The sequence below is a fragment of the Mustela nigripes genome, chromosome 14 (assembly GCF_022355385.1).
Source record: "Mustela nigripes isolate SB6536 chromosome 14, MUSNIG.SB6536, whole genome shotgun sequence".
Taxonomy (NCBI): domain Eukaryota; kingdom Metazoa; phylum Chordata; class Mammalia; order Carnivora; family Mustelidae; genus Mustela; species Mustela nigripes.
Window position 1 is genome coordinate 14,773,952 of NC_081570.1, and position 11,703 is coordinate 14,785,654.

At 36.7% G+C, this 11,703-nt stretch overlaps 1 protein-coding gene across 19 annotated transcripts in view; it reads right to left on the reverse strand.

Annotated features, from left to right (window-relative positions):
• EIF4G3 (eukaryotic translation initiation factor 4 gamma 3) overlaps positions 1-11,703 on the reverse strand; it is a 355,154-nt gene that overhangs the window by 90,044 nt on the left and 253,407 nt on the right. For all 19 annotated transcript variants that reach the window (XM_059376541.1, XM_059376540.1, XM_059376533.1 and 16 more), the window contains one exon: positions 4,295-4,383. In XM_059376541.1, coding sequence (XP_059232524.1) covers positions 4,295-4,383 — 89 coding nt within the window. The remainder of the gene's footprint in view (positions 1-4,294; positions 4,384-11,703) is intronic.

The following is an 11,703-nucleotide window of genomic DNA, read 5'->3' on the forward strand; positions in this document are numbered from 1 at the left end:
TAGAAAAGTGCTTGGCATGTAGTCCTCTACGGAGGGAGAAATCTGGGTTCTGGTGCATCCTATTTCTATTTTTTGAAGATTTTTATTTATTTTTGAGAGAGCAAGAAAACACACAAGTGGCAGGGATGGAGGCAGAGAAGCTCAAGAAGATCCTGCGCTGGGCACAAAGCTGGATGCAGGGCTGAATCGTAAGACCCTGAGATCACAACCTGAGCCAAAACCAAGAGTGGGATGCTCAACTGTGTCACCAAGGCACTGCTGACGCATCCTATTTTTATAAAGCAAAATAGAATTGAAGTTATTCACCAGATGATTTTTGACCACCACCTGACCCTCGGTTTTGGCTCAGATCATGATCTCAGGGTCATGGAATGAAGGCCCGTGACAGAATTCTTGCTCAGTGCAGAATCTGCTTGGGATTCTCTTCTCTCTCTCCCTTTGGCCTTCCCTCCACATGCACTCTCTCTATAAAATCTTTTAAAAAAAATTTCTTGAGGACCATATATGAACTATCAAAATTCCTTGAGGCAGTTCTCATGAACTTTATTGTCTTTCTTTACCATGAAGGGTAAGCACTCTAAAAAACAAGCCTTTGGAAGAAGCACTCAGAGGAAATAGACATTCTAAACCGATAAATTCATGCTAGGAGAGAAAAAATAGAGGCTCTGCTGAATTCTTTCAACAGAGGATTGTATAAAAGAATGTCACATACACAAGCAAGTGGTTATGCCCAACTGATTCATAAAACTGTTTTTCCAAAAGATTAAAAAGTTAAAAATCCTACTTTCTTACATAAGTGAAATATTATTAACGGGTATACTACCAGTCAATTTTCTTCTAACATACATCAGATCATGGGAAAAGACAAAATTTTAAAATGCTGTCTACTGGGGTGCCTGGGTGGCTCAGTGGGTTCAAGCCTCTGCCTTCGGCTCGGGTCATGATCTCAGGGTCCTGGGATCGAGCCCCACTTCGGGCTCTCTGCTCAGCAGGGAGCCTGCTTCCTCCTTTCTCTCTCTCTGCCTACCTGTGATCTCTGTCTGTCGAATAAATAAATAAAATCTTTAAAAAAAAATAAAAACAAAATGTCTACAGAAACAGATGATTTTGAGGACTTGCTTCCATGATGAACACAAAAAGTTCATGCAAACATGGACACACATACACCCACACTGTGTGTGCATGTGTGCTTTCTCTACTCGCCCAACAGGAAAACATAGTATGGAAACCATCAAAAGAAAGATATAAAAATTTCAAGAAAATACAGGTTGAAATAATTTCTTTTTGAAACATGGCACAGAATGAACATCTTTTAAAGTTTGAGAAAAAACCCAACTCCCAAGTTTAAATCACGAATCAACAAATTTCCTTTTTCTTATTCTATATTCTATTGTAGTCTAACTTATAATGACCTTGCAATGCCACCTTCTAATTAAGTACAGATCATCACGAAGATCTTTTAATAATTTGTTATGAGAGTCTGTCACTGTTACTTAAACTTACTAAAGAGCAGTATAGCTACATTATACAGTTATAGAGAGTTCTTTTTTCAGAGCTTACAAAATGAAGAAAAATGTTATTTTAGTGGAAAAAAAATTTATTATGTCCTCTTCTCTGTACCTAAAATCAGCAAAAGGAAATCTACTGGATATAAGTAGAGAATGTATTACTTGGAAAAGTTAATTTCTAACTGGAAAAAGAAGTATGAAGAAACTTGGTTCCATGAATGACAAACCATAATTCAGAGAACACAAAATCATTGAGCTATCTGAGGGACACTGTTAGGATATTTTTCAAGGGACTCACCAAATGAGCTGCGTTATTTAGCTGGATGAAGCCCTATTAAATGAACTTATAACTGAAGAAAGGAAACACATTATTGGCTGGACTGTCAAAGGTGAATTTAGTTGATAGAACTGCCTATTTAACTCATGAGTTTTAAAGTGCCAGAAAGTCAGACCAGACCACTACGTATGGTAATAACTGATGAAATATCCTACAATTTTTTAAAAAAGATTTTATTCATTTATTTGACAGAGAGAGATCACAAGTAGGCAGAGAGGCAGGCAGAGAGAGAGAGGAGGAAGCAGGCTCCCTGTTGAGCAGAGAGCCCGATGCGGGACTTGATCCCAGGACCCTGAGATCATGACCTGAGCCGAAGGCAGTGGCTTAACCCACTGAGCCACCCAGGCACCCAATATCCTACAATTTTAAAACAAGTTTTAAGATGCCTTGATCAGCAATTTTAAGATGACTCACCCTTCATGTTACCCTTCTAGGCTATAATTTGTAGAATTTGATAAAATATTTGCAACGATATAACAACCAAATATATAACCTAATATGCTAATATCTGAAACATTCTTTTAAAGGCTGAGAAAAATCTGTTAAGAAAAGGAGAGCTTAAGGATCAGTGAAAATAAAGATAATGATAAGCAGTATGCACTAAACTACTATAATAAATGTTCAACTACAGGAAAGACAAGGAATTGGATTTCTGGGGGGGTGTGTGTGCAAACAATCAAATTCTTTTTAATTATACCTTAAAACTATAAGGTAAAGAAAAAAGTGACTGATTCAGAATAAGTTAAAACAGTTCTCATGTCTGAAGAATAACAATCTGAAGTGGGCTTTAGCCAATTATGGCTCATGGGTCAAACGTGGCTCATCCCATATCTGTACAGTGTGCAAGGAAAGGATGGTTTCTGTATTTGTGGTCACTGAAAAAATTTCAAAGGAGAATATTTTATGACACATGAATATTATAGGCAATTCAAATTGCAATGTCTGTCAATGAAGTTTTACTGGAATATAGTCACAGTCATTCATTTATACATTGTCTATGGCTGTGTTTGGGCTACAGCAACAGAGCTGAGAAATTGTGACAGGGATCATTTAGTCTACAAATTCGAACTATTTACTATCTGGACTGTTACAGGAAATGTTGGCCAACCCCTGACCTAAAGAAGAGGATGAATATTTGCAGTAGTGGTGGCCTACCCATTTAATATTCAATAATGCTTAGAAATCTAGGAAAGGAATATGAAGTATAACAGAAGAAAATGAATAAAAATAGTGGAATCTAAAGAGAAACCAGTTTATGAAGCTCTTACAGCCATACCAGGAATGTATGAGATTCCCCTGCCTCTGGAAGGTATTTTATTCTCTGTAGGAGCAACATTTTCTTGTTCAGCTGCAAGACAAGTGCATCAACTATTTGCACCTCTACAACTTCCTGCCAATTCTTATCCCCGGATAACCACACTACAATCACTTCCATGAAACATTTTAGTGGTTGCTATGGGACTAACTGTGACATCAGTAGGGCATCATGTAAGACTAGTGACAGGACAGGGGGAAGTAACAAAGGGGTACTGTGAACTGCTTGGAAAGGGTAAGAATTATAACTAGAGAGAAAAGCCTTTTGAAACAAATGTATTTAAAGTCACTTTAAAATAATCTGTATATTCTAATGTTATCACCTTATGCATTTAAGAAAAATTACTTTAATAAAGTAGATGTTAAGAGTTTAAAAAGAAAAAAGCAACGTACAGATTTTTTAGATTACTCTTCATTTGTAAGCTTCAGTACATAGCGGGACATAGCACTAAGGATACTGAGATTATAGACTATGAAACTGATAACTCTACCCTTGTTTCTTTCTTACATGGTCTCCTAGCATGCTGTAACCTACAGCAAAATCTGGCATGGTTTAGTTCAAACAGATAAATCACATGTGAAAAGTCACGTTACGGCGATGTAGTTAAAAGATGACATTTGCAAAATGAATTTCTCTAAATGCACTCGATAATTTCTACCATCACTGCTACTCAGTATTTGAAAAAACTGTTTCTATTTTTTTAAATTTAATTTTATTCTTTTTCAGTGTTCCAAAATCCATTGTTCATGCACCACACCCAGTGCTCCATGCAATATGTGCCTTCCTTAGTACCCACCTATTTTTGTTTACCAGAGTAGTCTTTCCATCTTGTTAACAGAAGGAAAAATTCAATTGAGGGGGTTGGGAGATTAACCAAAAATTAAGCAGTAACTCACTTTTGCCATTTTAGAATACGCATTTGAAAGACAGACAAGACTCTGATGAAACTGAAAATGGTATCAAAAATCTTTTAAAAATTCTGTAGGTGGACCAAAACAATCAGACTCTGAGCTCGATATATCACATTTTGTTTGAAAAACAGTATCTCAAAAAAGAGATATAAACCCACACTTGTCTTGGGAAATGGCACCACTACTCTAAAGAGAAGCTAAAGAGATTTACTTTGTCCCTTACCTCCACTTCTGCCTCTAACACCTCTTCAGTGGTTCGGGTCCGATCTTTTGGTTTCTTCCACATCTTTGGTGCGGTTACAGCTGTCTGAGCTGAAATACAAGATCAGGGCCATTACTTCCCACTGCAAAGTCATGTTTGGAAATACCGAGTCTAAAATGATACCTGTATTCAAATTTAGCAGAACACAAGAGGGCTTCACCCATATGGAAGAAACAGCTGAATGATCAAGTGAACAACTGTGTGGTTGTGGCCCAGAGATTGCACCAGCACATGTCTTAGGCACGAACTGGTCACATCAGCACATACAGCCTTCCAACCACTGTCCTAGGTTCTTCCTATTTCATGGTTAGGATACATAATTCAGTATCTATACAAGAAATTGGCCCACCAGCCAATTCTAGACTTGGGGTCTGCTTCTATTATTAATTAACTATGTGACCGAAAGCAAGTCACACTTCTCAGGCACCTGCACATTTAACTATAAAGAGGGGAATGAGATTAGGTGATATCTAAGCTTCCTTTAAGTCGCAAACATATCAAATTCCAGCTTCTGTTTTTCAAAGCTTTCTCGACAACAAAGCAATACTCTGATTAAGATTTCACTAGCTAGGCAGCACTTCTAAAACCTTTAGTTTTCATTTCAGACAATACTGTCAGTCTAGTCATCCACACCGCTGAGGAGAAAATCAAGAGACAATCTAATTTTTACTGATTATATTGGATCAGAAGTTCTATTTGGGAAATTAAGTCTAAAAAGGATTTTTAAATATTTATTTGGCTTGCAAATTTCACAAAATCGTTCAACATTTGGATGTACAATTTAAAGACTAAACATCAGATAGCAAATAGAATATATAAAAAGGAGTCTACAGAAGTCAACACATGAATCAATAGATAGAAGTGAGGTATGACGGGCAGATAGGTAGGGAGAAGAGCCCACGGAAAGCCACTTAACAAATACAGACATCATCAGAAGTCAATAAACACAAAGCTGAAAGTTTCCCTGTACTGTTTCCCTACAGGAATATAAGATAGTTCATTAAGCAAAACCAACCAATCTCTCTGGACAACCTACTCTTTTTCAGAAGAACAGCAGAATATGAACACTTACACTGTTCTGCGGAACAAGGAAAAAGAAATATTTAACATTCTTCTCAAAATTATTGCACCATCATAAAAAATACTATTGTAAATCTTCTTTGTTACACACATCTCAATTTTTTTTTTCCCCTTCCCCTCACGGACCATAATGAAAAAAAAAAAATGTTAGATCACTGTTATTCTTCTTTGGTGATCTACTCAAAGTAAACTTTTCTCCCAAAGTATGGAATTAAGATTGTGGTAACCATGCACAGGTTTAAATTTCCTATGTTCTCACAGTCTTATACGGAATATGTATGTTTATGTGTGTGCATATGCATGTAGTGGTCTCTTCACTTTTTATGGATCTTCTGATTTTATATAACCAGTCTGTTGTATGTGCATCTCTCCAAAATGTGACTAATTCTTCTTCTACCGCAGAATCCTTTTTAAGAGAGTTTAGTAAACATGTACATTTTATTTTAAATTTTATATCATATATACATAAATTTAGCTCTAAATTCCATTCATAGAAAACGGGAAGACCACTTTCTGGAGGATTCTTTGCTATCGAATATACACCCAGGACTGGTTTCCTCTAAACAAAAAAAATCAAAGATGTAAATAAACTTTATTTTTCAAGGATATATCAACCATGCCCACAACCAAAAACCATAAAAAAAAAAAAAATCCAAAATACAAAAAAAAACAAAAAACCCCCACAAAAACCATTTCTTCCATGGACAATATAACACATTTAACATACCTTTCTTTAAAAAAAAGCTACTTATGCAGCAGAAATTGTTATTCTGTTTAAGTGGCTATTTAAAGTTCTGATTTAAAGTAATAATTCAAGGGGTGCCTGGGTGGTTCAGTGAGTTAAAGCCTCTGCCTTCAGCTCAGGTCATGATCCTAGGATCCTGGGATGGAGCCCTTCATTGGGCTCTCTGCTCAGCATGGAGCCTGCTTCCCCTCTCTCTCTCTGCCTGCCTCTCTGCCTACTTGTGATCTGTCTGCCAAATAAATTAAAAAAAAAAAAAAAACACCTTAAAAAAATAAAGTAATAATTCAAAAATGAAGTGAGAGAAAAGACACACTTCTTTTAGGAAATATGCAATCTTTTGAAAACCTGAAAACTAGGTATACACACATACCTAGTGTCTGGAGGGATTATGATATACATCCCCTCTCCTACCATTACTGATGGAGAGGTGCACTAAACTTTGGGTGTTCTACAGTGGGGAGGAGAGAAGAGTGGGGAGGAAAACAGAGACATCAACTCTGATTTACAGGACAATTAAACCTGAGTTAGCTAGAATAAGACAATTATATTTAAGACACTGTCTCAGATTTGCTGTTTCGTTTCTAGTCCATTCCCAAAGCCTACACCTTAGATTAGGCCCATATTATCGCACTAATGTTACCGTAAGATGGTCTCTTAACTAAGTATCTCTGATTCTTATTTTAAGATATCATATATAATACTGATGGATGGCCTTTATAAAGAATTGATCTGACTGGGTTATTCTTTTTTTTTTTTTTCTTTAAGATTTTATTTATTTATTTGAGAGAGAGACAGTGAGAGAGAGCATGAGCGAGGAAAAGGTCAGAGAGAGAAGCAGACTCCCTGTGGAGCTGGGAGCCTGCGACTGGGTTATTCTTTTATTGAAAATATTCTTCAAGGCATCATACACCATGCCAAGCATAGTTACACAGAGTGGACACTTAACTTTGTTGACTAAAATAATAATAGCAGCTCTATGTGAAAGATATAATACTGACATTCCCAAAATAAAGACATGGATTCTTTCCCCCTTGTCTTCAATTAAAGCACCATAGGACAGGTGATCATCTTTGTATGAGATTCTTAATTATCTGAATTTAGAGATACCTAAAGTAGCTTCCCCTATCCTTCATAAGAACTCAACTCTTAAAAACACATTTAATTTCTATGACTTTAAAATACAAAATAAGGAAATGTAAACAAAAAAGCAATATTATGATTTCAAGACTTTTGCAAATTTTACATTATTGACAGGAAAATGATGTTTTCCTTGAATGCTCTTGTTAGGAAATGACTAAGCTTTAAATTCAGGAAAATACTAGGGACACAGACAAGTTTAATGATTGGGTTTTTTTGTTTCTTTGTTTTTTAAAGATTTTATTTATTTGATAGGGACACAGTGAGAGAAGGAAAAAAAGCAGGGGAAGTGGGAAAGGGAGAAGCAGGTTTCCTGCCAAGCAAGGAGCCCAGTGTGGGGCTCGATCCCAGGACCCTGGGATCATGACCTGAGCAGAAGGCAGATGCTTAACGACTGAGCCACTCAGGCAGCCCAATGACTGGGTTTTATTTTTTTTATTTTTATTTAAAAAAAATTTTTTTTTAAGATTTTATTTATTTATTTGAGAGAGAGACAGTGAGAGAGAGCATGAGCAAGGAGAAGGTCAGAGAGAGAAGCAGACTCCGCATGGAGCTGGGAGCCTGATGCAGGACCCGATCCCAGGACTCCGGGATCATGACCTGAGCCGAAGGTAGTCGTCCAACCAACTGAGCCACCCAGACGTCCCTAAATTTTTTTTTTATTTAAGATTTTATTTATTTATTTGACAGACAGAGATCACAAGTTAGGCAGAGGGGTAGGCAGAGAGTGAGGGGGGAAGCGGGCTCACTGCTGAGCAGGGAGCCTGATGCGGGGCTCGATCCCAGGACCCTGGGATCATGAACTGAGCTGAAGGCAGAGGCCTCAACCCACTGAGCCACCCAGGCGCCCCCAATGACTGGGTTACAGAAAGATTCTTTGTCTTTTCCGTGACAGAGGTTTTAGAATTTATGCCAAGACTGCATCGAGTTAGAAATGTTCCCATTTTCTACTCTCACCCCTGAGATAGAATACAGACTCCAGAAAACTGTGCTGTATCAAAACTATTTTAACTAGAAACCACTCCATTTTAAAAAAAGAAAGCACAATGCAATATATTTTTGTGACAACTGGTAAAGGCCTGATAAATCATCTCTGTAAAGAGTCCCTTGTTGTTCACTTACTTTTTATATGGCCTTTACTGGAGTCAAGGTGCTAATCTTGCAAATTAAAAGCTAACAACTATCCAACTATAACAACTATGTGCAACTCAGGAGGCAAATGCTGGGCTTGGAGAAAGGGGGCCAATAGAGAAGATTCATAAGTTGAATGAGTTTTATTAAACCAATGTAATTTGCACAGTCTTCCCTGAAGCCTGATGTAATTAGAATACTGAGAAAAACTACTATGTAAAATGGTAGAACACATAAGAACAACCAATAGCAGTTAAGAGACAGACACAGAATGCATCCTGAAGAGCTATATAGATCATAAAAACATGATCTAGAATGTACACTGTCTATTCTTTCCAGGAGTATGAGTTAAAGAAAGTCCAAGTAGTTAAGTCCTGGTTACTAATTTGAACTTTTAACTCTAAGAGATGTCAGAAATGGTATAGGAAGTGCAAGAATGACACATGCCTCCTATCACTAATATAATGCTATTTCTTTATCTAGGGTATTTTTTTTTTCTCCTAGTCCTGCCAGTCACAATTCCTACATATACACGGACTATCATTCACCTTAAGACTTAGAAAAATTCCCCCAAACAGGGAGAGCTTGGAGGGTAGAAATTTAGTTTTAAAGGATGGAATTGGTCAGTTCCTTATATATATTTTCCAACATGCAGCGTTTTATAAGAAAAATATTTATAACCTTCCTCTCTTTCTTAATTTTTAAATAGGGTCCACATCCCATGTTGGGCTTGAACTCATGACCCAGAGATCAAGAGTTGTACATTCTACCAGAAGAGCCAGCCAGGTACCCCAAACGTATTTTTTTTTAATCATAAAAGTAAGATACAGCCATTGAGGAACACTTACAAAATTAAGACAGATATAAAGCTGGAAAAAAGTTCTATAAGATATTGTGAATATTTTGGCCAAACTTCTTGCCAGCATTTAAAAGGCACAAGTGTATGTACACTATATAGTTTTATTTATTTATTTTTTAAACTAAAATGCAAACAAGAATGTAAACCTTCATAGTTTTGCTCTTTCAGTACGAACTGTCATAACAAATCAACTTAGTCAAAATCCCTGTATGTTCAATCTACCACATTTTTATTAACTGAGTAAAAGAAAGTTCACAGGTTGGTATTTATAAGTAAATCATGAAGATAAAAAAAATAGGCAGTAAATAATTACAAAAGGGCTAGATGTACATATATTTTTTTAAAGATTTCATTTATTTATTTGACCTACAGAGATCATAAGTAGGCAGAGAGACAGGCAGAGAGAGAGGCAGTGAGAGAGGAGGAAGCAGGATTCCTGCTGAGGGGAGAGAGGATGCAGGGCTCCATCCCAGGACCCTGGGATCATGACCTGTGTGGAAGGCTGAGGCTTTAACCCACTGAGACACCCAGGCGCCCCTATTAAGTCACTTTTGTCAAGAGTAAGTAGGGAGAAAGAAAAGCTTCCTATGTAGGAAGTCTACCTTAACATGGAATTATTCTGCTGAAGCAGCAACTGACCAAGACCAAGTCGCAGCAAAGATTTTTATGAGCTGCTTCGAGTAGCAAAGATTTGGCTTTGGTCTAGTTAGATTTGGCTAAGGGCTTAAAAACAGATTAGGCTAATTAAGAGAAAAGGCAAAATAAAAAATTCATTACATTTATAACATGTAAAATACGTAAAGTCTGGAAGGAAATGAAGAAAACTTTTATGTTAAGACTCATTATTAACTGAAAAAAAAGATGCAGGACTATAATATTTGAATAATGGGGGGCTTTCCTCTGTTCTTTTATTATAAATATTTTATTATAAATAATAAAAATTATAAAAATAATTTGAATTTGAAGAAATAAAAGAGTGAAGCTTTTAAACTGATTTTTACTAATTGTTTCAATCTTGTTTTATCCTATATGACTGAAGTGGATGTGTTTTGTTCTAGGTTTTAGGACTGCTCTTTATAAAAATATTACTGAAATAAATATTAAGAACTGTTAATCTTCTTCCAGAATGCCTTGGTAGCTCAGTCATCTAAGTGCCTGCCTTCAGCTCAGCTCATGATCCCAGGTTCCTGGGATCCAGCCCCACCCTGGGCTCCTTGCTCACCAGGGAGTCTGCCTATCCCTCTGCCCGCCACTCCCCCTGCTTGTGTGTTCTCCCTCTGGCAAATAAATAAATAAGATCTTTAAAAAAAAAAAAAAACTGTTAATCTTACCAAAGATGTTAAAATTTTACATATGTTTGTTGATCTGTGGACTTGGAGAACTCATGGAGCTCTTTGACAGCATTTGCTTTATACCAAAAAGTGGAAGCATCATCATTCCACAGAGATTAAAGGAATGTGAAAGAGGTGATTACATAGGAGAGGCAAACTTTCAGTCCCAACGTATTCCACTAGCTATGCAATATAAATCTGAAAACAACTTTTACTGAAGATACCATGTTGGTAAACTTGCTTCTCTTTATTAGATCACTTCTTCCTTATTACTTAGTTCTTCAGTAGTCAAGTCAAATTTAAGAAAATTTCAATTTTTTTCTGGTACCCAAAAGGAAAAAGACCTTTTTTACTTTCCCTTTTCTTGGATCTTTGCCTAGAGAAATCTTGTAATTGTAAATCATTCCTCTATCCATTTGATATATGTGTAAATCTTTTTAAGATGCTAAAGACTCTTGGCAGCTTTGTAATTCAGGAATGTTTTTCTTAAGAGCCTGGGAGCCATCTCTCTCCTTGCAATCACCGAGCCTCCTCTCAGCAACTACCTGCTATCATAAACAAATGTGAAGTTTAACTTCTCCTCTGGATAAAGACAAATGACTAACACAGGTGTACACCCCAATTACAAAGATAATTCCTGATGAACTACATACAACAGCAATGGTGCTGGTACAGTCCTACTACATGAGGACAAATTATCATCTTGAGAACATGTATGTAACGAATTGTATTTGCCTGGCTTGAGGAAAGGGTGAGGATTCCTCCTGTAATCTCATTAGTGGGTTGTATACGATGCTCACTTAATGCTTATTCAATAATAAAACTACTTCCTTTCTTTTCTACATTTGTAAAGAGCATTTTCCGGTTTGGAAGGAGGGTTTTTTTTTTATTATTTTTTTAATTTTTTATTTTTTATAAACATATATTTTTATCCCCAGGGGTACAGGTCTGTGAATCACCAGGTTTACACACTTCACAGCACTCACCAAAGCACATACCCTCCCCCTTCTCCCAAACCCCCTCCCCCCAGCAACCCTCAGTTTGTTTTGTGAGATTAAGAGTCACTTATGGTTTGTCTCCCTTCCAA